Here is a 25,851-nt window from a genome sequence, read left to right as displayed (position 1 = left end):
CAAAAATTAGTTGGGCCAACACAGCCTAACAGGAAAATATAAGGTCAGGATTGAGTCTGATTTGGTGAAGAAATACATGCTTGGCCACTCAAGGAGCTTTGCAGATGACATTAACTTAACACTACTTCTGGTCACTGTGCATTTCAATGCCACTATTTGAGAATCTGAGCAATAGATGCTATTATTCTGGCCACCAAGAGACCCCATTCCCTTCTTTTGTTACATTTGTGGAAGGAGGGTGTCTAGAGTGGTTTAGAATCAATCATTTTCAAGACAGGGCTCTTTTCCAATTGCAGAGTTGCCAATATGTCCCTATGATGTCAGCAAAACAGTCTCTTCATCTTGTGTTCTTTAAGGTTCTCTGTGCTTTAGTCACACGGTTCTTAAGCTATGATATTTCCATCTGTGTCCAAAGTACTGGAGCTCCCAGGAAGCAAGTATCACTCATTTATTCATTCATTTATACTGTGGTAAAATATACACGGGGGCCTTCCTTGGTGGCTCGGCAGTATGGAAACTGCCTGTCAATGCAGGAGACATGGGTTCAATCCCTGTGTCAGGAAGATCCTCTGTAAAAGGAAATGACAACCCACTCCAGTATGCTAGCCTGGGGAATCCCATGGACAGAGGAGCCTGGTGGGCTACAGGCCATGGGGTCACAAAGAGTTGGACACAACCGAGTGATTAAACAACAACAAAAGCAACAAAAATCTACATAATATACAACTTGCACATTCTTCTTTTTTTTTTTCTTTAAGGTAAGAAATAGATTTATTTAGAGAGATACACATTCCACAGACAGAATGTGGTCCATCTCAAAAGGTGAAAATGGACTTGGGAGAAACAAATCCCACAGAGTGTGGACCATCTCAGGAGGCAAGAGACCCCCAAATATGGGCTGGCTCAAAACTTACACATCCGTTCAGCAGCATTAAGCACATTCACCAAGCAATGTTAGAGCGTTTTAGACTCTTGCTTCAGTATCTAGACATCCAGGCATTCACTAGTTAATATTCATGGCTTCGCAGAGACAGATGTCATTCTATTTCCAGGTAACCTCTTGAATAAGTATACAAAATCAGAGTTCATTCAACACATTAGGATTTGTTTGCTTGAGGTGAGGAAAGAACCACCCAAACCAAGCATTCGTCCATTTCCTTCCAGGTGGAAGACAGAAACTCTGATATTCTCTTCCTTGCCATTAAACCTTTCAGAATATAAGGAACTCACTATTCCCTGACCTTTGATATTCTTACAAACATCAGCCTGCAGTTCAGAATACAGACAAGAAACTGTCCAAGGAAAACATGCCTCCAAATGAACAGGATATAAACAAAGCTCTAAGTAGGTAATTAATGGCAGGGACTCCCCTCACTTTGCTTCTTTGATAACAATCTGGTATCTTATCAGCAGGTCTTTTATCTGGAAGGATTCACTGTGTTCTGCTGCCTGGAATTATTCTGGGAGGGGACAGAGATGAGCTTTCATCTTGGAATGGAAATGGAACCACAACTAGAAGGGGTGAGGAAGAGTCAAAGCTGTAGAAAGAACTCCAAGTCTTTCCCTGCCAGCAAGGAGACATAAATAGAAAATAGGATGCCCTGTTTCAGGAAATGCACGGCAGCGAGTTCTGATGGGGAAGAAGCCACTGTGGTCCCCACCCAGGCAAAGTGCAATCTGTTTTTGCCCCAGGTTCTACACCCTATGGCCGCCACTGGCCTTATCCCAGCTCTAACAGTGCACTCAACCGATGTCTCTTCCTGTCAAAATCAAAGAAACTTGAACATTATAATTTATTCTATGGTTTAAATGACCAATAATACCTTAAAGTGTTGTATCTCACTATGAGATGTCCATTTTAGAAGGGATTAGAGCTTCTCCAATAGCTCAGCAGGTAAAGAATCTGCCTGCCATGCAGGAAACGTGGGTTTGATCTCTGGATCAGGAAGATTCCCTGGAGAAGGAAATGGCAACCTACTCCAGTATTCTTGCCTGAAAAATCCCATGGACAGCAGAGCCTGGGAGGCTACAGTCCATGGGGTCACAAAGAGTCGGAAATGACTGAGTGACTGAGCACAAAACCCATATATTTAATGAATAAAAGACTACCTGTAAAACTTCAAGATTCAGCTCAAAAGGGAAGAGGTGTCTGAGAAAACTGGGTGGGTAAAAGGCACTGCTCTCAAATCATTCCATACAGGTTTCAACTACACTGGGGGTGAAGCTGGTCTGGGTGAATTAAAGTGGGTTAAAATCTGGCTCTCTGTGTGAGTACGGGTGTACATATTAATTAGGAGCAGAACATGTTCCCTAACCCCTCCAAACACGGCCACTCCACTCAGACCTCATAACATGCTGTGGATTGGTTGTGGAAGGACTCGGGAAAAACAGGGCTTTGAAGTTCCCCTCCTACATAGAACCTGGGAATATTTATCCAAGGTCGAGCCAGGGTGGCTGGCCAACTCCAAAACCCACAGCCTGGGGCTGATGAACCAGAGCACAGACTGCCCAGTGAGACCAGCGCCCTTCTGTTAGGCGGTGGCGCAATCCTGGGAAGCCCCCTCGGTTCAGATCCTGGGCCCTCAGGACAGTCCCCAGCGGTGCAGACCAGTGGGAGGGCATTAGGAGACCACTCTGCTGGCCGGTGCTCTTCGGGGAATTCTAGCAGGACACAACATTCTAAAGCTGCTACTTTAGGGACGTGTTCAACCATGCAACAGAAAGCAAATCCCTCTCTAGTCTTTTCAAGTTTTTCCTAAGTCCAGCTTTCATTCTGGCTATGAATTAAATTCTGATGTCTTAAATCATGCAGAAAAAAAAAGGGGAGGGGTAAGAAGTGACTGAATTTATTAATTATATGGCACTGAAGCTCAGCTAGAAAACATTTCTTAAGTTTCTCTTCACAAGACTTATGTAGGTTACCATTAGTAACAGAAGAATTTTACTTTTCATTTTATCCAAGCTGAAAAGAAGCTGAGCCTTAAACTCTGGCTTCACAGGGAAAAGAGATTCTTCTGGGGGAAAAAAAATGAATAATCAGTCAAGCAAAAAACAAACTAGCACTACTCACCCATCACGCAAAAGGATAGCTTAAGAGACTCACTTGTTCAGCGTTTGAAAATATTTTTTACACACTGCTTTGTAAATTATTTTCTCATTGGTGTGACACATCCTTTAGTAACAAGCCAGATTTTCCTTGGCTACCCAGATATATTTCCACAGTCTCTATCAAAACAGATGATCCTGTATGATCACAATTATCAAAAAGGAGCAGGCTTAATGACACAGCATCACCCTTCATACAAATAGACATGTTGCTAATGCTCTGGACACTGTATAGGCCAAACAGAAAATCTCATTCACGTGGGTCTGACTAATTTTGATTTTGCGATTATTCAGACTGAGGCTGAGCTGAAGTTTACCTCTGGGACTGAGAGTTTCATTGAAAATTGGGACAAATGTGGCCATCTCTTGGGGACTGGTGGCCAGGACGTAAATCTCCCAAACCAGGAATTTTCCCTGATGCAAAACAAAACAGGACACAAGTCACCGGGCACGTCTCACACATCCCACTCTCAGTGCGCCCTTCAGCAGGCTTGGCAAGTAACCTTCGGTTGGTGAAGAAAGGAAGTGGTACTTTGCACATGAAAAATACAAAACTGATGAACAAAGGGGGATTTCAATCGGACTCAGAGGCTTCACGGTGTGGCATGTCAACTAATACGTTAACCAGATGCTACTGTTGCCTACCCATTAGAAAGCAGTTCCCTAAATTTACTATGTACCATTTGGAGTAATGAAACTTTCATTTTATAATATTCCGTAATTTGAACACTTCACTGATTCCAACTTGCCTTTTAAGGCTCCTTTTCAAGTGTAGGATTACCACATAAGAAAACATTGGCAATTTTTAAAAATTTCAACATATATTGATATCTTTATGAGACTATTTTCTAAGAGAGTAAAAGGAGGATGATCTAGTAAGGTTCCGTGTATGAAAGTATATTGTAAACTTCAACTTCTTTATATAAACGCTTGTTAGTATTTTTTTTTCTTATTCTTTCAACAATCCTTAAGATTTTTTAAATTATGTTAGGTTTTAAAAGTAAAAACTTAGGTAAAGTCAGATGGAAAATATATGTTCTAATTATTTTAAAAGTATGCCTAAGAACCACCCATACATAATCTCATGAAGATTTTATGCTTCTTAGCCTCAAGACACATTTTTCCTTTGCTAAGACACTTATAACTGTGCAATGACCCTCGATTCCCTATTATAAGGACAATTTCTTTTGTAAGAAATTCTCAGTGTTTCTCAAGAATCTCAGAAATTCAACTGAGTCAGTTTTATTCAGCAACCTGTCACAATCACTTGGGCTTAACAAGTTTTTCCTCCTTTTCTACTGATTTTAGACTAGAAGAAGAGAACACTGCTAGAGCAATGCCAAGGAGCTCAGAGGAGAGATCTCTCAAGAAAGCAAAGTCCAATTGTTTGTTATTTAATGGCAAGTTAATTTTGGCATGTTGAGAACTAGCTTGTGACACCCCACAGATGGAGCACTGTAAACAGAGGAACAAAAGAGTGAACTGTAGTATTAAGTGCCAGCATAGTTAAGGGAGTGGCAAAGAGCACAGGTTCTGGAGCCTTATTGCTTGGTTCAAATAAATACGAGCCTCCAGGGACAGGGGAGCCTGGTAGGCTACCATCTATGGGGTCACACAGAGTCAGACACGACTGAAGTGACTTAGCAGCAGCAGTAGCAGCACTTCAGAGCAATATGACCTAGAGCAGCGGTCTCCAGCGTTTTTGGTACCAGGGACCAGTTTCGTGGAAGACCATTTTTCCATGGACTAGGGCGGGGGTGGGGTGGTGGTTTCAGGATGATTCAAGCACAGTCGGGCTTGCGCTCTTATGAGAATCTAATGCTGCCACTGATCTGACAGTAGGCAGAGCTCAGGCGGTAACATGAGCAATGGAGAGTGGCTGTAAATACAGATGAAGCTTCACTCGCTCACCTGCCACTCACCTCCTGCAGTCCGGTTTTTAATAGGCCATGGAACGTACTGGTTTGTGGCCTGGGGGTTGGGCACCCTGACCTAGGGCACATTTCTAAACTTCCCACTGCCCAACTTACCCTCTCTGTAGGATGGGAATAATAATGTTAGGGACCTCAGAGTGCTGTCATGATGATTAAATGAGTTGGTATGCATTCAGTGTTTAGCTCATAGTAAACATCTGCTAATTATTATCATGTATCACTAATTATATGGAAAAAATTAGAGCACAGATGACAGGGACAAAGAAGCCACACAGCACAAGGGACATCTCATTTTACCAAAACTCTTATCTTTCTGATGCTCCCCTTTACCATGCTAGACACATAGTCGATGCTTACAGCTGAGTAAACAAATAAATAGATCAATCCCTGACTCCTTAATGAATCAGTTTTTGACTGTGAACACATTCTGCTCACTCCTTTGGGCCTTAACTTTTTCATTTCCAAAGGAAGTTACCAACAGCTGCCACTTGCTACCTCAAACTGATGACCATCAGCGTAAGGAAAAAAGCAGACCATTTCAAACTTACTGGTGGGATATCAAAAGTCAATGACTTTTTAAACCAACTTTCCTTTGTTATTGAGTTCATATGAACACAGTCAATAATACTGGAAGGCTACTCCATAATATCCTGAGTTCTGTTTCCTTTCAAAGAAGTCTTCTGACTTCAGCTAGCCAGAGGGAATGTGTGGACACTGTGCTAGGCCCTAAGAGATGGCTGTTCAAACCTCAGTGTGCAGAGGAACTCCCTGGGGGAAACTGCTAACTTTTCAATATCTACGGACATTCAGAAGGAGCTGTCCAACAGAAAGCTGAGTCTATGATTTCATACACATTCTAGATCTAGGACTGACTCATCAACATATGTGAGTTGCCAGCCGGAGAAGTACCACGCAGGTAAAGTGAACAAAGAAAAGAGTGGACAACAGGATAAAGAGGTGCACCAGCATTTGGGAGGCAGCGTGAGGAAGGGGCCCTAAAGGAGGAGGAAGAAACAAAGGCCAAGGAAGGCCACAGAGGCAGAGCATCTTGAAAAGCCTGTGCACAAGAGTGTCAAATACCAGAGAAAGATCCAGAAAGACAAAGACTGAAAAACATCCAGTGGCTTTTGTAATGAAGAGGTCACTCCTATTTTACCTTTGTCAGTGAAGCTTCAGGGAAGTTGTGGAAGAAGCATCCGGGCTGCAGTGATTTAAGGAATGAATAAGAGGGGGAGGAAACGGAGACTGTAAACACAGACAGCCTTTTCCAAGAGCCTGGCTGTAAAACAAGAGAAAGAACAATGGTGGTAGGTAAAGCGGGTGTCTCCATGGAGAGAGTCCATGCCTGATGGACTATTCCATTTTCTCTTGTAAAGAAGAGCTGATGAAAGTAGGGGGCTTGGGTTTGGGCAACGACACAAAGGAGGCCCTCAGCAAATACATGCAATGGCTGGACAACCAGGAGATGAAGAGCACTTATGAAAGAAAGTGAAAGACAAGAATAAATGGTGACGAAGCAAGCCCTTGTTGCTGTGTGGAGGAGGGTCAAGACGAGAAGTCGGGACTCTGAATACTCAAGGTGAGTGAGGAAAGAAGACACAAGGGGAAAGTCAAGGGATGTGAGGGGGAATGTATCTGGTGCAGCTGATGTGACTACTGCAACTTGATTAAAACAAGAAAATTATCAATAGACTGGTAAGGGTCAAGGTCCAGAGGAGAGGGAGGGGAAAACACTGCTCCAATCAGAGAAAGATAATAAAAACCCGGCATATCGTTCATTCTCCTTGTGCTCATTTTGAGCCTGCTGTAATTCCTCTTTACCTTCATCCTCTATTCCCTAATTCGGACTTTTCTACCTAAGGAGGAAAACACACAGTTTTGATCCTAAAATGTTCCCTACCATATAGGAGAAGATGACTTCCAATTAGTTGGCATTTGGGGCTTGGTCCTCTCAAATCTTCAATTCAGCATTAAAAATGCCTGCTGAGCACCTTGGCTGTAATTTTTGAGACAATAATTAAGACTCAGGAAATAAAGGCTCCTTAAGGGAAAACGTGATTAAAATGTTTTACAATTTAAATATTACTATATTTGTATTAATTTACCCATTACTATTCATTATTTTCAGGAGACCTGGAAATGGAACACCTAGAGAAAATACTGTTCATAATTAAAGTTGCCAAAGATTCACTGCGGATGGTTTCTCCTGTTAAGTAGCAAACCATTTATTTTGTGAATTTCCTGGGTCACCCATGATTCAAGCAACGCAAAGCTCGTTATGATAAATTCCAAGTTATGAATCATAAAACTCTGTCACAATCTTCCCCTTGTTGGATCTCACTGTCTACAGAATGGACAGCATGACTTTCTTCTCCTCTCGTAAAAGCTACTAATCTGCCTGGGAGATTTCTAAAAGTCCCTCCGATGGCACACTGAATTCCTGTGTTCTTTTCTTGTTGTGCTACTAGGGAAAGCCTCCTGAATTGCTCCAACCCACTGGTGCTCCCCTCTTGCTTATAGGCCCTCAATCCTTAGTGTACCTGCCACATAGTTAAGTGTTTCATAGGCTTCCCAGCTGGCCCAGTGGTAAAGAATCTGCCTGCCAATGCAGGAGACTCAGGGGACAGGGGTTCCTGGATCAGGAAGATCCCCTGGAGAGGGGAATGGCTGCCCACTTCAGTATTCTTGCCTGGAGAATTCCATGGACAGAGGTGCCTAGTGGGCGACAGTCCATGGGGGTCACAAAGAGTCAGACATGACTGAGCACGCACGCATGCACGTGCTCACACACACACACACACACACACACACGCAGTACAGCAGGTCAGGTTCACAAGCGTGGGTTTTATCTCACTAGCTAGATCTTAAGTTGTTGAAGAATGAAGACCTTTTTCCTCTTCTTCGCATCTTACCCAGGACCTCATGCTAGCTAGGTATACAATGGATGTTTAACAACTACCTGGTTAATCTATTAACTGATTGGGTTCTAAGTTTGAGAGTGAATGGCATCAATAGGCCACGGATTATCATCATTGTCAGAAATTTCACCTAAGAATGAGGCTGTTTGCAGATCAAATCACTTGTTCTAACATGACCTGAACTGGCCTGTTGAAGTAACAGATAATGCTGCAGAAAAGCTGGTCCTTACAAGTTTTGTTTTTCTAGCTTTCTTTGTCAATGCATTCCACAAGAGGTGAACTCCTCATTCCTTTTGCTCAAAAACATATTTAAAAAATGGTCTTAAAGAGATCTGGCACCAGAGAGAGAAGCTGGCCAGGCCCCTCTCTAGGAACTGAGCAACAAAAATCGGTGACAGATAACAGAGTATCTTTTTATGCCAGAACTCTCTGCAAAAGGGCCGCACAATACAGAAAATATGATTTCATTCCACACACTGAACCTCAGCTACCCCTGGGTGGAATCTGGAAATTCAGAAGGCCATGAGCAAAAAAAAAAAAAAAAAAAAAAAACCACACACACACCAAAAGCCCTCCAAATCAAGCACTAGCTAGGCAAGGCCATGGTCAAAAGGAGACCAAGTAGATAGCTGCCCAAACTGGGATTTCACCAGCAACAGGAAACCACCTTCCAACTCTGCTTTTAGGTCCTCCCTTATGTAAGGCTCCACATTCCATTACCTAGATTCACTGCTTTAACTCAAAACGTATGTCTGTGTAATACAACATACAGCCTCAAGGAAGGCAACGACTGGGGTCACTTACACATCTGTGTGAAAGGAGAGAGTGGGCACAAGTTTGGCTTACAGGCAAAGGGGAGCATGAGCCCTCAAGAAAGCCCTGAGTGGACAGACATCTGCCCCTCGACAGTCCTGCTCAAAGCCTGGCCTGGAGTCACATCACTGAAACCAGAATCAGGGTTTCTACACATTAATGGGATGGCAGGTGCCTTTTTTCACCAGACCATTGTTAACAGATCAGGATGGTACAGGGAAAACTCCTAACCTTTAATCCCGTCCTCTAAGGTTCATGGAATTTAGCAGTAAGAATACACAGAAGAAGAAGAAAAAGATGTACGAAAAGATGTACGAAAAAGATCTTCACGACCCAGACAATCACGATGGTGTGATCACTCACCTAGAGCCAGACATCCTGGAATGTGAAGTCAAGTGGGCCTTAGGAAGCATCACTATGAACAAAGCTAGTGAAGGTGATGGAATTCCAGCTGGGCTATTTCAAATCCTGAAAGATGATGCTGTGAAAGTGCTCACTTAATATGCCAGCAAATTTGGAAAACTCAGCAGTGGCCATAGGATTGGAAAAGGTCAGTTCTCATTCCAATCCCAAAGAAAGGCAATGCCAAAGAATGCTCAAACTACTGCACAATTGCACTCATCTCACACACTAGTGAAGTAATGCTCAAAATTCTCCAAGCCAGGCTTCAGCAATATGTGAACCGTGAACTTCCAGATGTTCAAGCTGGTTTTAGAAAAGGCAGAGGAACCAGAGTTCAAATTGCCAACATCCGATCAATCATCGAAAAAGCAACAGAGTTCAAAAAAAACATCTATTTCTGCTTCATTGACTATGCCAAAGCCTTTGACTGTGTGGATCACAATAAACTGTGGAAAATTCTGAAAGAAATGAGAATACCAGACCACCTGACCTGCCTCTTGAGAAATCTATATGCAGGTCAGGAAGCAACAGTTAGAACTGGACATGGAACAACAGACTGGTTCCAAATTGGGAAAGGAGTACATCAAGGCTGTATATTGTCACCCTGCTTATTTAACTTATATGCAGAGTACATCATGAGAAATGCTGGGCTGGAAGAAGCACAAGCTGGAATCAAGATTGCCGGGAGAAATATCAATAACCTCAGATATGCAGATGACACCACCCTTATGGCAGAAAGTGAAGAGGAACTCAAAAGCCTCTTGATGAAAGTGATGGAGGAGAGTGAAAAAGTTGACTTAAAGCTCAGCATTCAGAAAACTAAGATCATGATGATATCTGGTCCCATCACTTCATGGGAAATAGATGGGGAACAGTGGAAACAGTGGCAGACTTTGTTTTCTTGGGGCTCCAAAATCACTGCAGATGGTGATTGCAGCCATGAAATTAAAAGGTGCTTACCCCTTGGAAGGAAAGTTATGAACAACCTCGATGGCATATTAAAAAGCAGAGACATTACTTTGCCAACAAAGGTCCGTCTAGTCAAGGCTATGGTTTTTCCAGTAGTCATGTATGGACGTGAGAGTTGGACTGTGAAGAAGGCTGAGTGCCAAAGAATTGATGCTTTTGAACTGTGGTGCTAGAGAAGGCTCTTGAGAGTCCCTTGGACTGCAAGGAGATCCAACCAGTCCATCCTAAAGGAGATCAGTCCTGGGTGTTCATGGAAGGACTGATGCTGAAGCTGAAACTCCAATACTTTGGCCACCTGATGCGAAGAGTTGACTCATTGGAAAAGACCCTGATGCTGGGAAGGATTGGGGGCAGGAGGAGAAGGGGATGACAGAGGATGAGATGGCTGGATGGCATCACTGACTCGATGGACATGAGTTTGAGTGAACTCCGGGAGTTGGTGATAGACAGGGAGGCCTGGCGTGTTGCAATTCACGGGGTTGCAAAGAGTTGGGCACGACTGAGCGAATGAACTGAACTGAACTGAAGGGAGGGGTGGAGTCCCGAACCTCTAGGCTGGCCAGCAGGAGGAAATGCTATAGTAACAGAACCCGAAAGCCCTTACTCTCAATATTTTTACTAGTAATGGGCTAGGATCTGTAACTTCCTTATTCTGTTTACAGCCATCTCAATCTGAAGAAGATTATTCAGGAAATTTGAACAATAAAGAGTTATCTATTTTAATCACTCTTCAGAAAAGTATCTCTGACTTTTCTTCAAGACTCAGATGTTCCTTGTACTTGTCAGAAAACAAATGTGGCTTAGGTCAGCATCTGGAATGGAGAAAAATATACAACCACATACACAAAAAAGATAATTAAATTAATAAGGAATCCTTTTCAGACATAACATCCCATAGGCCAAAAAAAATGTTTTCAGAACTATCCAGAACAAAGTTATAGAAGTGACTTAGAAGCTAAATTAATTGGATTAACTGCTGGAGGGCACTATTCAGGAGACCACCATGACCCGTGGGCCATGCCAAGAATGACACCCCAACTGGTTGATGGAAGAACCCATGGATAAAAAAACGTACAAATAAAAAATGTGTTGCAGGTTTAAAGGCAGGTTTATCATTTCACTGCACATTTAGAATCTACGGCTGGATTGTTAGCTGTTCTGAAATAAATAAGACACCTCAAAAAGATGCCTTGCTGGTCATCCACCCAACCTCAGATGCATTGCAGAAATCCTTTCAAAATACACACAACATGTGATCAGTTTTCCTTGAGGACTTTCAATGACCAGCTCAGTCTTATGGAAATCTGCTGGTTCTCTTGACGCAGAATGCAAACTTTCACAAAATTCTTCCTTCTATTAAAGTCTGAAATCCGTCTCCTACTTTCTCATTGTCAGCACAAAACAGAAATTATGTGCCTTCTGCCACATGGTGGCCTCTCAGCTACACAAAGGCCATTACCATGTTGCCTCTAACTAGTCTTCTCCAGTCTAACTATTTCCAGATGTTTTGGCTTCCTTCTCATCTTGGTCACCCTCCTCTGGATAAATATTAGTTTATCAGTGACCCTCCCAAAATGGGAAGCCCAGAGCACAGTAACATTATAGCAGAATGATGCGGGTTTAGTCTAACCAGAAGAGTTCAGGGGGACTACAGCCGTCACTACCTAGAATTAGCAACTGTGTTATATGCTTCCTCAGGGCTCACTAGGAAAACCCAGTCCCCAAGATTTTTTCATAAAAGCTGCTATGAAGCCAAGAGCTCTCATTCTATATACGTGTAATTTTGACTTAAAAAAAAAATCAGAACCTGAAACAGATCTCTATTAAATGTTATCTCAGTCCATCAAACCAGTTTTCCAAGGCTACTGTGAAATCAGATTTTTCAACTATGATTTTGACACCAGATACATCCAATAAAAAACCGTGCCTAGAGAATAACATGACAACCAATTGCCCAAAACCCAGCTTAAGAACACATCACAAACAAAACAAACTTCTAGTATAACTTCCTTAATTTCATCCCCTCCCTTCCATGCTTCAGAAAGGCAACGGCTACGAGCCTGAATTTGTTTGTCACTCCTATGCTAAAAGACTGTTTTAAATGTGAGTCCATCACCAATGATAGTTGTATGAAAACCTAATAAGCACACAGTCTAGTCTGTCTTCATTTTAAGTAATTCAAATGCTGAATAAAGCGGCACTGTCCTCATCTATCAGACTCGTCATCCCATCGAAACAATGAGGTGACTCAGGCATGACTAATTCTTTGGGAATCCTTACTAGCTCTCAGCAAATAGAGTATGAAGTACTCGCAAGTCGCACATCGGATGGTCTAGTCTGAAACAACCAATATCGACACAAGTGTTTGGTCACTGATAAAAATATGCCTTTCTCTCTCTTCTGAAATCTTTCTGCAAGCTTGGAGGATAACATTCTCATTCCACACACCTCCTGGATTATTGACTTGGTTCTAGGCTAACCTGTACCCAAAGCTATAAGTTATCTGGGTCCATGGGTTTGCCTTTATCCAGAAGAGACAGTATTCTTTTTCTGTTACCTCACCTACATCTGGCTTCAGGGCCTTCCTTCCAGTTTACTGGTAGAGACAAAATTAAAGCAGGAGTTAAAAAAAAAAAAAAAAATCTGTCCTCTTTCTATCACCACTATACTATCAACCCCTTCCTCTCTCTAGAATTTTTCTTAACAAGCAAACAAAGGGGCTTTTATCTGCTATTTTACAGTCAGGGTTGTCCCCATTATACAGACTGACAGCCTGAAGCACTTAGGGGCCCCCTATTCACCCCACGTTAATCTGGGAGGCTTTCTCCCACACATTTTGGCTTGTGTACAATTCTTCAACCTCCCTCTCCTCTTGCCAATCCAGGCTCCTCTCATTTCACTCTAAAGCCTACAGCAGGGTAGTTGCAAGGTGGGCCTCCAGATCTCTTGACTGGACAGCAGTCATGGAGGAGGCGTTCAGAGTCCAGGCAGGTCTCAGGTCATAGGCTTAGAAGGCCAAAGGAGACCATGACCGGTTTGATGCCTGGGTTGGGAAGACCCCACGGAGGAGGGCGTGGCACCCCACTCCACTGTTCTTGCCTGGAGAATCCCGTGCACGGAGAATCCCGTGCACAGAGGAGCCTGGCAAGCTACAGCCCACAGTGTCACCAAGAGTCAGACACGACCGAAGGGAATGGGCACACAGCACAGTGTCCTTCAGTTGACAGAAAAGGAAACCGAGGGTCAGAGAGGGGAAGTCAAGAGAAAAGCAAATGTCAGAGCTCCCATTAGAACACGAGATTCCTCAAGGGTAAGGACAGACCCCCAAACGGGCTGAGCCTCCTTTCCACATAACCAGTAACCAGTGGGATATAAAATGTGGCTCCAATATTGTAGGACTAGGAGTCCCGTAAGTACTTCATAGATACACAGATCTGCTAAGACACAAAATGTCTTGTATCAAAGTTTCATTTTGGGGTTAATAATTCCGTCTCTGAGACATTAAACTGGGGCTAGGCAGAAAAAGGTACCAAAAAGGAAAAACAAACCCATAAAATCCACAGCTGCTTCTCCATGGAAAGAGATTACAATTTATTTGGAGGGAATAAGCATTGAGCATATACATTATAATAAAATACAATAATGATGAATAACAAGAGAAGAGGTTTAAATTAATGGTAGAGCTGTTCAGGGGGAGAGAGGATTAGGAGGCAGGGTAGAGAAAAAGGGAGGTGAGTATGTCTTCTTTCCCAGCAGTGTCTCAGCAGCCTTCTGTCTCATTTCTCTCTCTATAAAGCAAAACCTGCCTTCTACTTATCTACAAGGATTCTGGGAAGACATAACAGATAGAAATGTACAGCCTCAGAGGAAAGTTCCTAGTATTATAATCACAAATAAAGGTGGAAGCCACCTATGGTCTACTGTAAAAACCCCAACTCTGTACTATGGCAAATAAGATCTTTCAACTTCATAACATGGGTAAGGAGTAAAGTGATAATCCTTGCATTATGCAACTTTCAAGGAAAAGAAAACAAGAGTCACTGTTATTTCCCAATATCACTGGCTTAAGAGGCCTACATCTTAGTTTTTGTACTCCCAACCCCTCCTTTCTAAGACTAGTACAGTGAAAAAAGGTTCCATGAAATATTTTTAAAATACATAAAATGCATATTTTTCCATTTTTGTTTTGGTTGTTGACTAGATGTTTTAATATCGCAACTAAAAAAATTTCCACTGCATAGGTTGCTATGGGTGATTTCCACTGCCACGTGTTTAATTAAGATTGTATGGTTATTTGTACCTCAAAATTTTTCAGAAAAAGAAAAGCAGATTTCACTGAAAATTTACCTTAAGTGAAAAATGATTGAAACAAGTTGGGGAAGAATATACTGAAAGTCATTTGCCATGAAAATAAGTCAAAAAGGGGAGGGTGGGAGATCCTTTTAAAAGCATCCCAGAGCAAACAGAAGGCAATGGGGGTATTTCTCCCACTGGAGATTAGTGCAATGAGTCTGATGCTGAGACCTCAGTTCTCTGCAACAGAAGGCACTTTCTACCTCACACACACAGGTGCCACACTGGTCCAGGGAGGGTACAGAGCCTTGTTCAAGAGTCACAGCTAGTGAATAGTGGCAGTGCTTAGTAAGAACCAAGTCTCTTGAGTCCAGGGCCTTGGTTCTGTTCAGGACCCCATGCTCTATCATCTAGTTTTGGGGCATACTTGGTTTCCTACTGCTCATTGATTCAAACTCGAAACTTACTTGTGAAATTCCAAGGTATATATCCAGAGATATTTTGGTCTCTAGAAAGCCCCAGACAAGTTGGCTCAAACGAACTGTATTCAGGGAGCTAGTTGGGATCCCTTTTAAAGCAGGAGTCACTCTGCTTTTGTGGATTCTGAACTAAAGGGTGAATGGCCTTAAGTTGAAGTTATCATTTTTGCATGGAAAAGATCTGGATCCAGCACACCATTGGGGACATAAAATATACTGGATTCTTTTTTTAAAAGAAAACCTTGTAAACAAGACACTGGAATTAACATGATCATTTCTGATCCAAGATGATGCAACAACTCGTAGCTGCACACACGCATAACTGCAGAAGAGCCAAACCAGAAATTTCTAAGATTTAAGTTAACAGAGACATAAGCTTAGATTCCCAAATGTGGAATGAGGGACAAAGATACAAGTAATACAAACACCTCATAGAGAGGAAGGAAATGGCAGGTAAGTAAATGTAAATTCAAAGGGAAATAAAAAGTTGTCATTCGAACTTTTAATTTTCTCATTGTACAACTGATTCATTTTAGCACAGTTAGAGCAACCTTTGTAATATTTCCACTAGCTGAAAAATTTCTCTTCAGCTTAACCGAGAGTATCTGAAAGCCTGATAAGATCTCTTCCAAGAACGTGAATTAATATTAGCAATGCAACAAAAATAAAACACTGCCCATCCACTTGTGTGCATAGAGCCACCTATTTGGCTTATCCTAAGTCAACGCAGCCCAATCTCTACCATGATTAGAACCACAAATACCACCTGGACTGGCAGGTTTTCTGATCAATCTTTCACTTTCTTCATGAATAATTTTCTCAGAAGTAATTTACCAATAAATCAAATGTGTTCAGTTTTACCAAATTCACTATTTTTTAAAAATCTATTTATAGTTCATCTCCCCAATGGGATGTGAACATTTTAGAGTACTACAAGGTTGTCCCGGCAGTAGGTTGATGAAACTGCAAACTGGGTTTTCTAACTTTAAAATTGGAATCTTCTCACTATCTTTTATCCTGGGCCATAGGTAGACCCATTACCCCAAGCAATGATCCCACAGATGCGAGTCTGAGAGAAAGGCTGCCCCCAAGCAAGCCACCGCCACCCCTGGAAGAGTGAGGTCAGAAACAGATCGCACTGCTAGCGGGGCACAACTTCCACACTGTGACTTCAGCCTGCACTGAGATTTACTGACTGGATGTAGGCTCCGAACGGCTCCTAGTTGCATAAATTTCAGGGCCCTTGGACCTGCTCAGTGTAGCTACAACTCTGTACTATATACAAAAGGGAGCTGGATGTTTTGCTGTAATTGAAAGAGAATACCCTTCACTCTTGATAAGCCCTGCAGTCTGGGTTTCATCTTCCAACTCTATAAACTGCCTTGCTCTCTGAACCTCAGTTTCCTCAACAGGTAAAGAGGGGTGTAACACTTTCTCTCAGTGTCTCTATATGAAAAATGCCCAGTTCGGTGCCCGGCCAACAGTGGAGGCTCCTCAAAGGTTGGTCTACTCCTTACTGACTTCTCTGCTCAGAATGCTTTCCTGCTGTTCTCCACATTCCTGGATCAAAAGCTACTTCTAATAAACCTCCTGAATAGTCTAACCAAGTTCCAAGTATGACCCTACTACTGTATAGTTTATTAAAATCATCTCTCTCTGTGTGGTTCTGATCTTGTTTAAGTTCTCAAATTGAATCTTGCTACTCAAAGTGTGACTGGCAGGCCAGCAGCATCAATATTGCCTGGAAGTTTGTGGGAAATGCAGAAACGCAGGTCCCACCCCAGGCCTACTTAATCACAATTTATGAGACCCCCACCTCAAGTGATATGTTTACATTTCAAAGTGCTCTGAATATAGGTGTAGTAGCATAAGCATTCTGTTTATACGTAAACTAATAAATAACAGGAAGGATACTTTCAAAGTAGTAACTTCTGGTTTCTAGGATGTAACACATGTCAGACTGACTGATGATAAGCTTCCACAAACTAAATGTTTTCAACACAGGATGATGAAGTTCTAAAGCCTATCTTTGTTTTTAATGTACACTGTCATTCTATATATGGGCCTCCCCCGCCCCCCATCAACTTTCTGAAATATTTTTTAGCTCTTTCCAGTTATATGTGAAAGTACAATTTTTAAATGCTCCTGAAAGTAAAATTTATGACCCAAATTCCTCAAATGAATCACCAAATGCTGGATATGGGAGGCTGGTAACTCTGTGTATCAGGAAACAAAAACCAATCTGAGTGAGTCATCTCTGTGATCAAAGATAACACAGCCACAGCCAGGGCTTGGTGCAAACAAATGGCTACAGCAATCACACACCAGAATCTCGTGTTTAATGGTTTCTCACATTAAAGTGCATCAGTCAGCTCTGTGAAACCAGGAAGTGGAACCCAGGACACCACATAAATAACAAGTACACTCTCTTGAGTTGGTTATATTTTATCCTTCTGCTCTAAATCTATTTCAATTTTTTGGCAGATATATAAAAATGAAGATGCTGTTTTGTCAAGAGGGAAGCAAAAAGGTAAAAAGGTAACTAAAATGACAGGACTTCAGAAATATCTCATAAGCAAATTTCAGCACTTCCCAGAGGCCTATTTATTGAGGCCTTTGATCCAAAACAAAAAGGGTGATCAGAAGCTGGCAAATGTCATCACATTGAGTGTAAACTATAATAGTTTCCATCTCATTGCATATTAATTTTGAATGGGCTTTTATGTTATCTATGTATCAAGAAACATTTACCTTTATGTTTTTACACTCCATCAATGGAAATATATGTTTATTTAGCAGTAAGAGAGTACATATGGTAAAAAAAAAAAAAGGAAAGTAGCAGCTGGCAAGTGCCTCAAAACAAATGAAAAGAGGATGTGGTAATAGGCTATAGAAGTAGAAATGCCTATTATCATTTGATTCCATGTATATTCTTTATGCATGTCTTTTTCTCAGACACTCCAAGCTTTAAAGAAGAGATGAGTGGGAAGTAAACGCATGCTACACAGCATTGCCATTTAGATGCCAACTCCAGAGTGAAGAGCCAGGTGTCCCCTTAAGTCCAGGGATAGGGGTGTATGCCAGAACCGAGCCTGCCCTGTGCTGACCAGGCTCCACACAGGGATAAGGCTATATTTATCAAAAGGGGGTATCTCCTATCAACACCACATGCCCATTAGCAGGCAGGACTCCCAAGGAACACTTCTTAAACAGTAGATAGGAGCTCCTAAACCCGTAATCTGAAAAAACTGGAGGCCAGTTGGAGGCAACGGCAGTAATTTCAGGCCCCCACCTTCACAAGGACCCTCCCAACGTTAAAAAACAAACCTAAAAACTATAATTTCTGAAATAGAAACAGGACTAAATAGCCCCATACAGCCCATGCCACTCCCATTATTTGCATGCAGCATACACTACCTCATAATGAAGGGAATAAAAGGTGCCATGCTGAGAGCGGAACAGGTGCCATCCATGGGGGAAGGGTAGAGTCTCCCCAACACCAAAAGTAAGAGAAACATGCTGGGATGTCGGTTTAGTTCTCCCGTATCACTGAAAAAAAAAAAAGTATTGTACATAAAAGGTTTAACACTTGAGGCGGAGCACTGTCTTCAAACATTTTTCTCATTAAATAATTGCATATTGAGTTGGCCAAAAAGTATGTTTGGGTTTTTCATACCATCTTATGGAAAACTTGAAGGAACTTTTTGGCCAACCCAATATACAAAGTAAGACTCTATGATCAGGGATAATTGTCCTTTTTTGCATGTCTTTCCTCCACTTACTTCGTATCTTCTTACTGTGCAAATAAGGAAGAACTACTGGCAAAGCCGCAGACTGGGCTTTTGCACACGATTCTCTTCTCAAAGCGTATTATTTGATAATTAGAGTTTTCTGTTTTGATTTGAGCTGTTCCGACAGTAGAGAGATGCCTGTTCCAGAGTATGAAATGTGAAACTTTCAACATCCAAATGTACTTAAGAAAGCGTGAACAGTCGCTTACCAGGGCCAGAAAAGCCTGTCTGCACAAATTACTAATGTGAGGAAATGTATCATAAACAGAAGTAAAAATTCATTGATGCGATTTTATTTTCTCATTACAGACAATTGGTATAAATTCATGCCGAGTACAAAAACTGCTGAAAGAATAAAATGGCCCATGCTCTAAGATGTCCATACTAACAATTCCACTACCAGACACAGATTGTGATGGAAAGGACAACAGTGAACTTTGTTTTTAATCTGCCCTGATTAGAATGGAAGCCCTCTTATTAGCTTTATTTTGTGTTTCCAGGGCTGTTGGCCATCTTCACTCAAGTAGAACAGTATCATTTCTGACCATACATGACCAGGTGAGTCAGCTGCAATAGACCAGCGATTAAAAAAAAAAAAAAAAAAAGACAGGTGTGTGTTAAAGCAAACTCAACGTGTAAACACACAGGCTCTCAAATGTAAGGGGAGGAAAATGATTCTTAGAAGAAATCACACTATGCTTCTAAAAATCTAATTCCTATAAAACATCAAAAACTTTAAAAACAGGATTTGTAAAAATGTAAAATAAAATCTAAAAACCTGATTTTATACAACTTTTCAGGTACAAATCTGCTACAGAGCATCAGGCAATGCGATGTAATAAAGAAGCAGGTTTTGTTTTTTTTTTTTAATATCCATCTATGTTACAAGGAAAGAGCTGATTAAAAACTGCTGCCTGGAGGGAAAAATCTCAAAGTAATTCACATCCTTGATTCCACTTTGGCCCACCCTATTCTCTTACCTGTCCACAGTATTGGCCACGGTTTCCAACTGTTTGAGAAGAAAGGGATAGAGTTCAGGGAAACGAGAGAAAAATTCGCTCCCTGTCATTCTGTGGAGGTAGAAGAGGAGATAAATTATTATCATTTATTTCCTCTGAATTGATAAAGCCTTTTTATTTATTCATTTTTTTTAAAGAACATCCACTAAGATCAGTTATTTGAATATTTAATGAAATAAAGTTAAGAACAAAACTTAAAATCTGAAGAATTTAATTCTTTCGGATTCTGGAAATGCTCTTAACACAAGGAAGTTTACCTCAAAATTTAAGATTACATACACTTAGAGGTCTTTAATATTAAATTCTGACAGGGAAGAAATGTGAAATTTGTGAAAATGCCAAATTTCCACCACTGATTTGGACCATGAATATGATCAGCACCTGGCTGACTGAGACTGGTTCAGCTTCAGTAATAAGCACACTGTAAAACAAGGTTTCTCCAAGCTGGCATCCGTGACATTGTGGATGAGATAGCTCCTTGTTGTGGGGGGCTATCCTGTGCAGTGTAGAAGGTTCAGCAGCCTCCATAGCTTCTACCCATGATATGCCAGTAGCACAACAGCCCTCCCCACACCAACTGACAACCAAAGATATCTTTGGACACTGCCAAATGCACCCTGAGAGGAAAAGAAAAGTTCCCAGTTGAGACCCACTGACTGGAGCATGATCATCAGAAGACATGGCGTGTAAGGTTCTGGAGCATCAATTTGCGAGGATTATCTTCTCCCTCTTTACAAACACTGCTCCCTGCACTCTGACAAGATTCCGGAAATAGTTCTTCCAACTGTACAATCGACAAAAAAGCCCAAGCTAAACATGGCACTTGGTTAAACACTGTGTCTCCAAAACTATGAAGGAGCTGCTGTGAAGGGGTGACATTCATATTCCCAACCTGCCCCTTTTATCAACTTGAGATACATTCTCCTATTAATAAAGACCCAAATAGCATTTTTCGAAAACTGAAGCATATTTTACACACAGTGAAATGCTCAGATCTTAAGTATACCATTTGGTCAATTTTCATAAATGCATACACTCACGTAATCCACCTCTGTGAAGCCTGAGGAGACTTCCATCATTCTAGAAAGTTCTCTTTCACCCCTTTTCCAGTCAGCTCTGAATCCCCAAAGCAACCACGATTTGATTTCTATCAACACGATTTGGTTTTGTCTATGCCAGAATTTCACATAAATGTAATAATGCATTACTTTACTTTTTGGGTCTGCCTTTTTTCCACTCAGCATAAAACTTATGATATATCCATTCACGTCATTCAATGTGTCAATAGTTTGATTCTTTTTGTTGCTTTGTATTCTACTGCATGAATATACACGTCTGTTTACCCATTCTTCTCTTGACAGACACAGACTGTTTCCATTTGTTTGCTTTCATGAATAAAGCTGCTATGAATATTCTTGGACAAGGTTTTTTGTGGACATATATTGTAATTTTTCTTAGCTAAATATCTGAGAATAAAACTGAAGTTTAATATTTTAGAAAACTGATGGTTTTCCAAAATAATTATAACATTTTATGCTCTCAACAACAATAAGCAAGCATTCTAGTAGGTCTAAATCCTTTTCAACATTTCCTGTTGTCTTTTTTTTTCCCATTTTAGCCATTCTCATGACTCTGGAGAAGAGTGATTACTTTTATTTATTGCATGCTTTAAAAAAAATTTATCACAGTATAATTGCTTTACAATCTTCTGTTAGGTTTTGCTGTAAAGTGAATCAGTTACAAGTATACCTATATTCCCTCTTTTTCAGATTTTCTTCCAATTTAGGTCACCAAAGAGCACTGAGTAAAGTTCCCTATGCTATATAGTAGGTTCTTATTAATTCTCTATTTTATACAGAGTCGTGTATAAATGTCAATCCCATTCTTCCAACTCATCCCACCCTCTTTCTTCCCCGCTTCGTATCTTAACTTTTTCTTCTACATCTGTTGCAAACTTTTTAAACCTTACCACAACTTTATAAATTTCTTTTTATAACTATTTCATATTCATTAAAATAAAAATTTTTTGAAGTCCTTACTCATTTCAAATTATAGATTTATCGAACATTTATTGGGAATTCTATGTAAAGAAAGCTCATTTCCTTTATACTTACATATTTTTATGGAAAAAATTAGTAAATGTTAAAAGGAACAGACTGCCCAGTGCCTCTCCTCATAGAAAACTAAGCAAAAGTATCTTGGCTGAGAAAGTATTAAAAAAATACTTTAAAAAACTCAGTGAATTCTGGTACACACTTTTCGTTTGACTTTTTTCCATCAACAAATATGAATATTACATATACTGTTGTGCACCTTGATTTTTTTCATCAAAACTTTATCTACAAAATCATTCAGTATCAGGCACCCTGATCTATTTCTTTCCATTTAATGACTGCAGAGTAAACCATATTACAGTTACGTGTGACTTAATCCCTAATGGTTAGGGCTTTTGGTTGTTACCAGTCTCTTGCCGTTACAAAGGATGACATGTATAAAATTTTAGCTAAAAATGCAAACCTGGGTTTTGCAAGGTCAATGTTTTATTGAGGGAAGACAAACCAATTCCCTTGCAGGCTATGTCACATTCTTTACCATCTCCAAGCAAAATGGTTAAGAGTATCAGTTTCCGGTTTTAGTGGAGTCATTTAAAGGTAAAACTCTTTAGGAGTTCAGTACTGGGATACCTGAGTACTACCTGCCCACACAGAACATCTCCATCTACGCAACAAAGCCTGGAGGACGTATCTTCTCAAGGAATCAGTCACTAATCTCTAGCAGCCTGGTATCTCTTGGGGGAGTAACAAAGATAAACATTCTCACTTAAGCAGACCATACGCTTGTTATCGCCATCATCTAGAAACTGCCTTGATAAATAACTGGCCCCGCTGACCACAATAGTGCCAGGGACAAGGGCTGAAGAGCTACTATTCTAAAATTAAAGTCTTTTTTTTTTTTTTTTGCCATGCCCCACAGCTTGTGGGATCTTAGTTCCCCAACAGAGACTGAATCCAGGTCCTCAGCAAACAGAGCACCAAGTCCTAACCACCGGACCATCAGGGAATTCCCTAAAGTCATTGTTTTAATGGAACGAAAGCAAATTACCTCACTCAGTTACTTTAGCAAACATTTACCAACCAGTTTATCTTGGAGGCTTTATGAAGAAGGTACATTACTCAAAGTTAACTATTTGGTGAATCTTTTAACTAACTGTTTTGTTCTTAATAGCCTGGTGTGTTTCGACTAAATCTTTAAAAAAAATATTCTGTTAAAATTACTGTGTCCCTGCTTGGTGGTGAAAGAGACAGAAGCATCATTTGTGCATCTGCCGTTTAAGAAAAACCAAAATTATGTTTAAAGGAGAATTCTGACCTTGTATTCAGGTTTGCTGAGACACAGGAGGTGCCCTTCTATTCTAGGATTTACTTTCCAGGTAGCATAAACTGAATTCTGCATCAGCCAAGGGCTACTAATGACTTGCCTAAATGTTTGTAACCTGAAGGATACGCAATATTAGCACTTCTTGTGTGTTATAAAACAGAGCCTCAAGTAAGACACAAATGGATATCAAAATTAACTCAGGGGCTTATTATTGAAACTTCACTCACCTCTGATTCTCAACTACACCAAAAAGTCTACAGAATCTTGAATCCAGAACGTTGGCTGCTAATATATATGAATTCCAGCCTTCCACTAACAAATGACTACATTTTATAATTATACTGAATGGGGAACCACTGTGTATAATAGTGCTTCTAAGTGGAGGCAGTTCATAGGTTTTGGGCTGCCTGTATAGGTCTGTAATCGAAACTCATTTTAAAAGACCAAGGTCATGGAACCATTTTAATCCATGTTTGAATCTCCCTCCTCTGAATCCTAGAACCTCTATGTTTTACCTTTCACTTGCTGCTTAATCAAAACTGCGTGATCACGTTTTTCTCAAGAACACAGCAAATATATATTCTTACATACCTGTATACTTCATGTTGAGCCCTATGCTAGGTCCTCAGGGAGATACTAAGACTATGAGATAGCCACTGCTCTTGGAGCTAAAATCTGATTAGGATGGCTGGCATATTTATAGACTATAACTAAGAACATAAGGCAAACCAGTGTAAGGGTCAAATAAATGATGTTTACAGTAAGAGTACAGAGTTGGAAAAGATATCACCGGGAACTAGAAAGGTAGGGAAAGTTTTGTGGAAAACATGGAAACTAAGCTGAGTCTTGAAAAACTGGTAAGACTGGATGAAAAAGGAGGAAAGACAGCACGGAGGACGGGCAGGTACAGGAATCAAGTGGACAGACAAGCTGGCTGGATGAAAAGAGAACTTCATGACAGGAGAAAGTAGAAAACATGGGATGACATACAGTTTTTTAGAAATTTGAATGCCAAACTAGACAGATTCACCTGTGTCTTACTAGGCACTGAAAGTTCCTGAACAGGAGAGAGACGTGCCAAGAGCAGACAGACTAGACCGGAGAGAGGAGAAACACGGTGGCCCCGTAGACATTCACTACATGTGCACCTGTTCCCCTCAACTAGAGCATTAATCTATAGGCATCAAGGCTTCCCTGCATCTCTCCTGATTCATGGCATAATACTCTGTACATGTTGGTTGACTGGTAAATATTATGGCAATGAATGAATAAACAATGGGAGCCAGAGAAGAAAAAAAATTCTAATATAGTTGACTTCAAACCTATGCTTTATGCCTTTATTCTCTCAGCGACTGGTACCTACCTGACACTTAACTACTCATTCAGCTTCCCAAGCCCAAAACTCCCAATGCACCAATCAACAGGCAAGTCTTGCCACTTTTACCACCACAGTATATATTGAGTCTATTTCCCACCATTCCCCCTATTTAGACCACAAGTCTGATGCCATTGTTTCTTGTCTAGAAGCTGTATCAGCCTCTCACGGGACCTCTTTGCCTCAGATCTTCCCTCTCTGTAACTCTGTTGTAATGAGAACTGTCTTTAAAATACAAACCTATATTATGAGATTAATAGTTCCCTAGAGAAGGCAATGGCATCCCACTCCAGTACTCTTGCCTGGAAAATCCCATAGATGGAGGAGCTTGGTAGGCTGCAGTCCATGAGGTTGCAAAGAGTCAGACATGACTGAGCGACTTCTTTCACTTTTCACTTTCATGCATTGGAGAAGGAAATGGCAACCCACGCCAGTGTTCTTGCCTGGAGAATCCCAGGGATGGCGGAGCCTGGTGGGCTGCCATCTGTGAGGTTGCACAGGGTCAGACACGACTGAAGCGACTTAGCAACAGCAGCAGCAGTGCCTTTTTGATAAACTCTTCAGCCTGACTTACAAAGTTGTGCTCATTCTGACTCACTTGTCCAGCTACTTCTGCCTCTCTGCCTTCAAAACCAGCCACTCAGAATTTCTTTTGGTCCTATCAACATTTCATGCTCTTCCTACTCTCCAGATGTTGGCAAGTAGACTTTCTGCTAGGAACACTTCTGCCCTAGCCCACCCCAGACTAACCTGAAGCAATCTTTCAATTTGGGGCTTAGGCCAACTTCTCCTAGGACACATCCCTGATGTTTCAAACATGCGTTAGGTGCCTGACATTAGTCTTACACTATAACTTACAATCTCCCAATCACAGCATTTAGAGCACTCCATAACTTGCTTATTTCTCACACCAATTACACACTCTCCATGGGCAGAGACTAACTGTATGTATCTTATTTTTCCATATTATCTCAGGTACTAAGTATGATGCTCAGTTCACAGATGGTAAACAGTTGCTGGGTGAATGAAGCTAGAGAAAAGAGTCCTTGACAAAATCAAGGAGAAAAAGAATTATGATTAATAAGTAACAAATAAATATTTTCCTAAAGTGCATCATTAGCTATATCTAAGGGCATTCAGAAGAAGTGAAGTGAAGAAGTGAAGTGAAGTCGCTCAGTCATGTCCGAATCTTTGCAACCCGGTGGACTGTAGCCCGCCAGGCTCCTCTGTCCACGGGATTCTTCAGGTAAGAATACTGGAGTGGGATACCATACTTCCTTTTCCAGGGGATCTTCCTGACCCAGGGATCAAACCTGGGTCTCCTGCATTGGAGGCATACGCTTTAACCTCTGAGTTACCAGGGAAGTCAGAATCA

The 25,851-nt window shown here is 41.1% G+C and overlaps 1 protein-coding gene across 4 annotated transcripts in view; it reads right to left on the bottom strand.

Moving 5' to 3' along the window:
• THADA (THADA armadillo repeat containing) overlaps positions 1-25,851 on the bottom strand; it is a 327,908-nt gene that overhangs the window by 168,579 nt on the left and 133,478 nt on the right. For all 4 annotated transcript variants that reach the window (XM_012172732.5, XM_042246242.2, XM_012172738.5 and 1 more), the window contains 2 exons: positions 19,685-19,774; positions 18,331-18,462 (listed from right to left, as the gene is read on the bottom strand). In XM_012172732.5, the coding sequence (XP_012028122.3) occupies positions 18,331-18,462; positions 19,685-19,774 (222 nt within the window). The remainder of the gene's footprint in view (positions 1-18,330; positions 18,463-19,684; positions 19,775-25,851) is intronic.

Source organism: Ovis aries, chromosome 3 (genome assembly GCF_016772045.2).
Source record: "Ovis aries strain OAR_USU_Benz2616 breed Rambouillet chromosome 3, ARS-UI_Ramb_v3.0, whole genome shotgun sequence".
Classification (NCBI taxonomy): Eukaryota; Metazoa; Chordata; class Mammalia; order Artiodactyla; family Bovidae; genus Ovis; species Ovis aries.
Note: the sequence above shows the minus strand (reverse complement) of the source record. Positions and strands in the feature narration are given on the sequence as shown.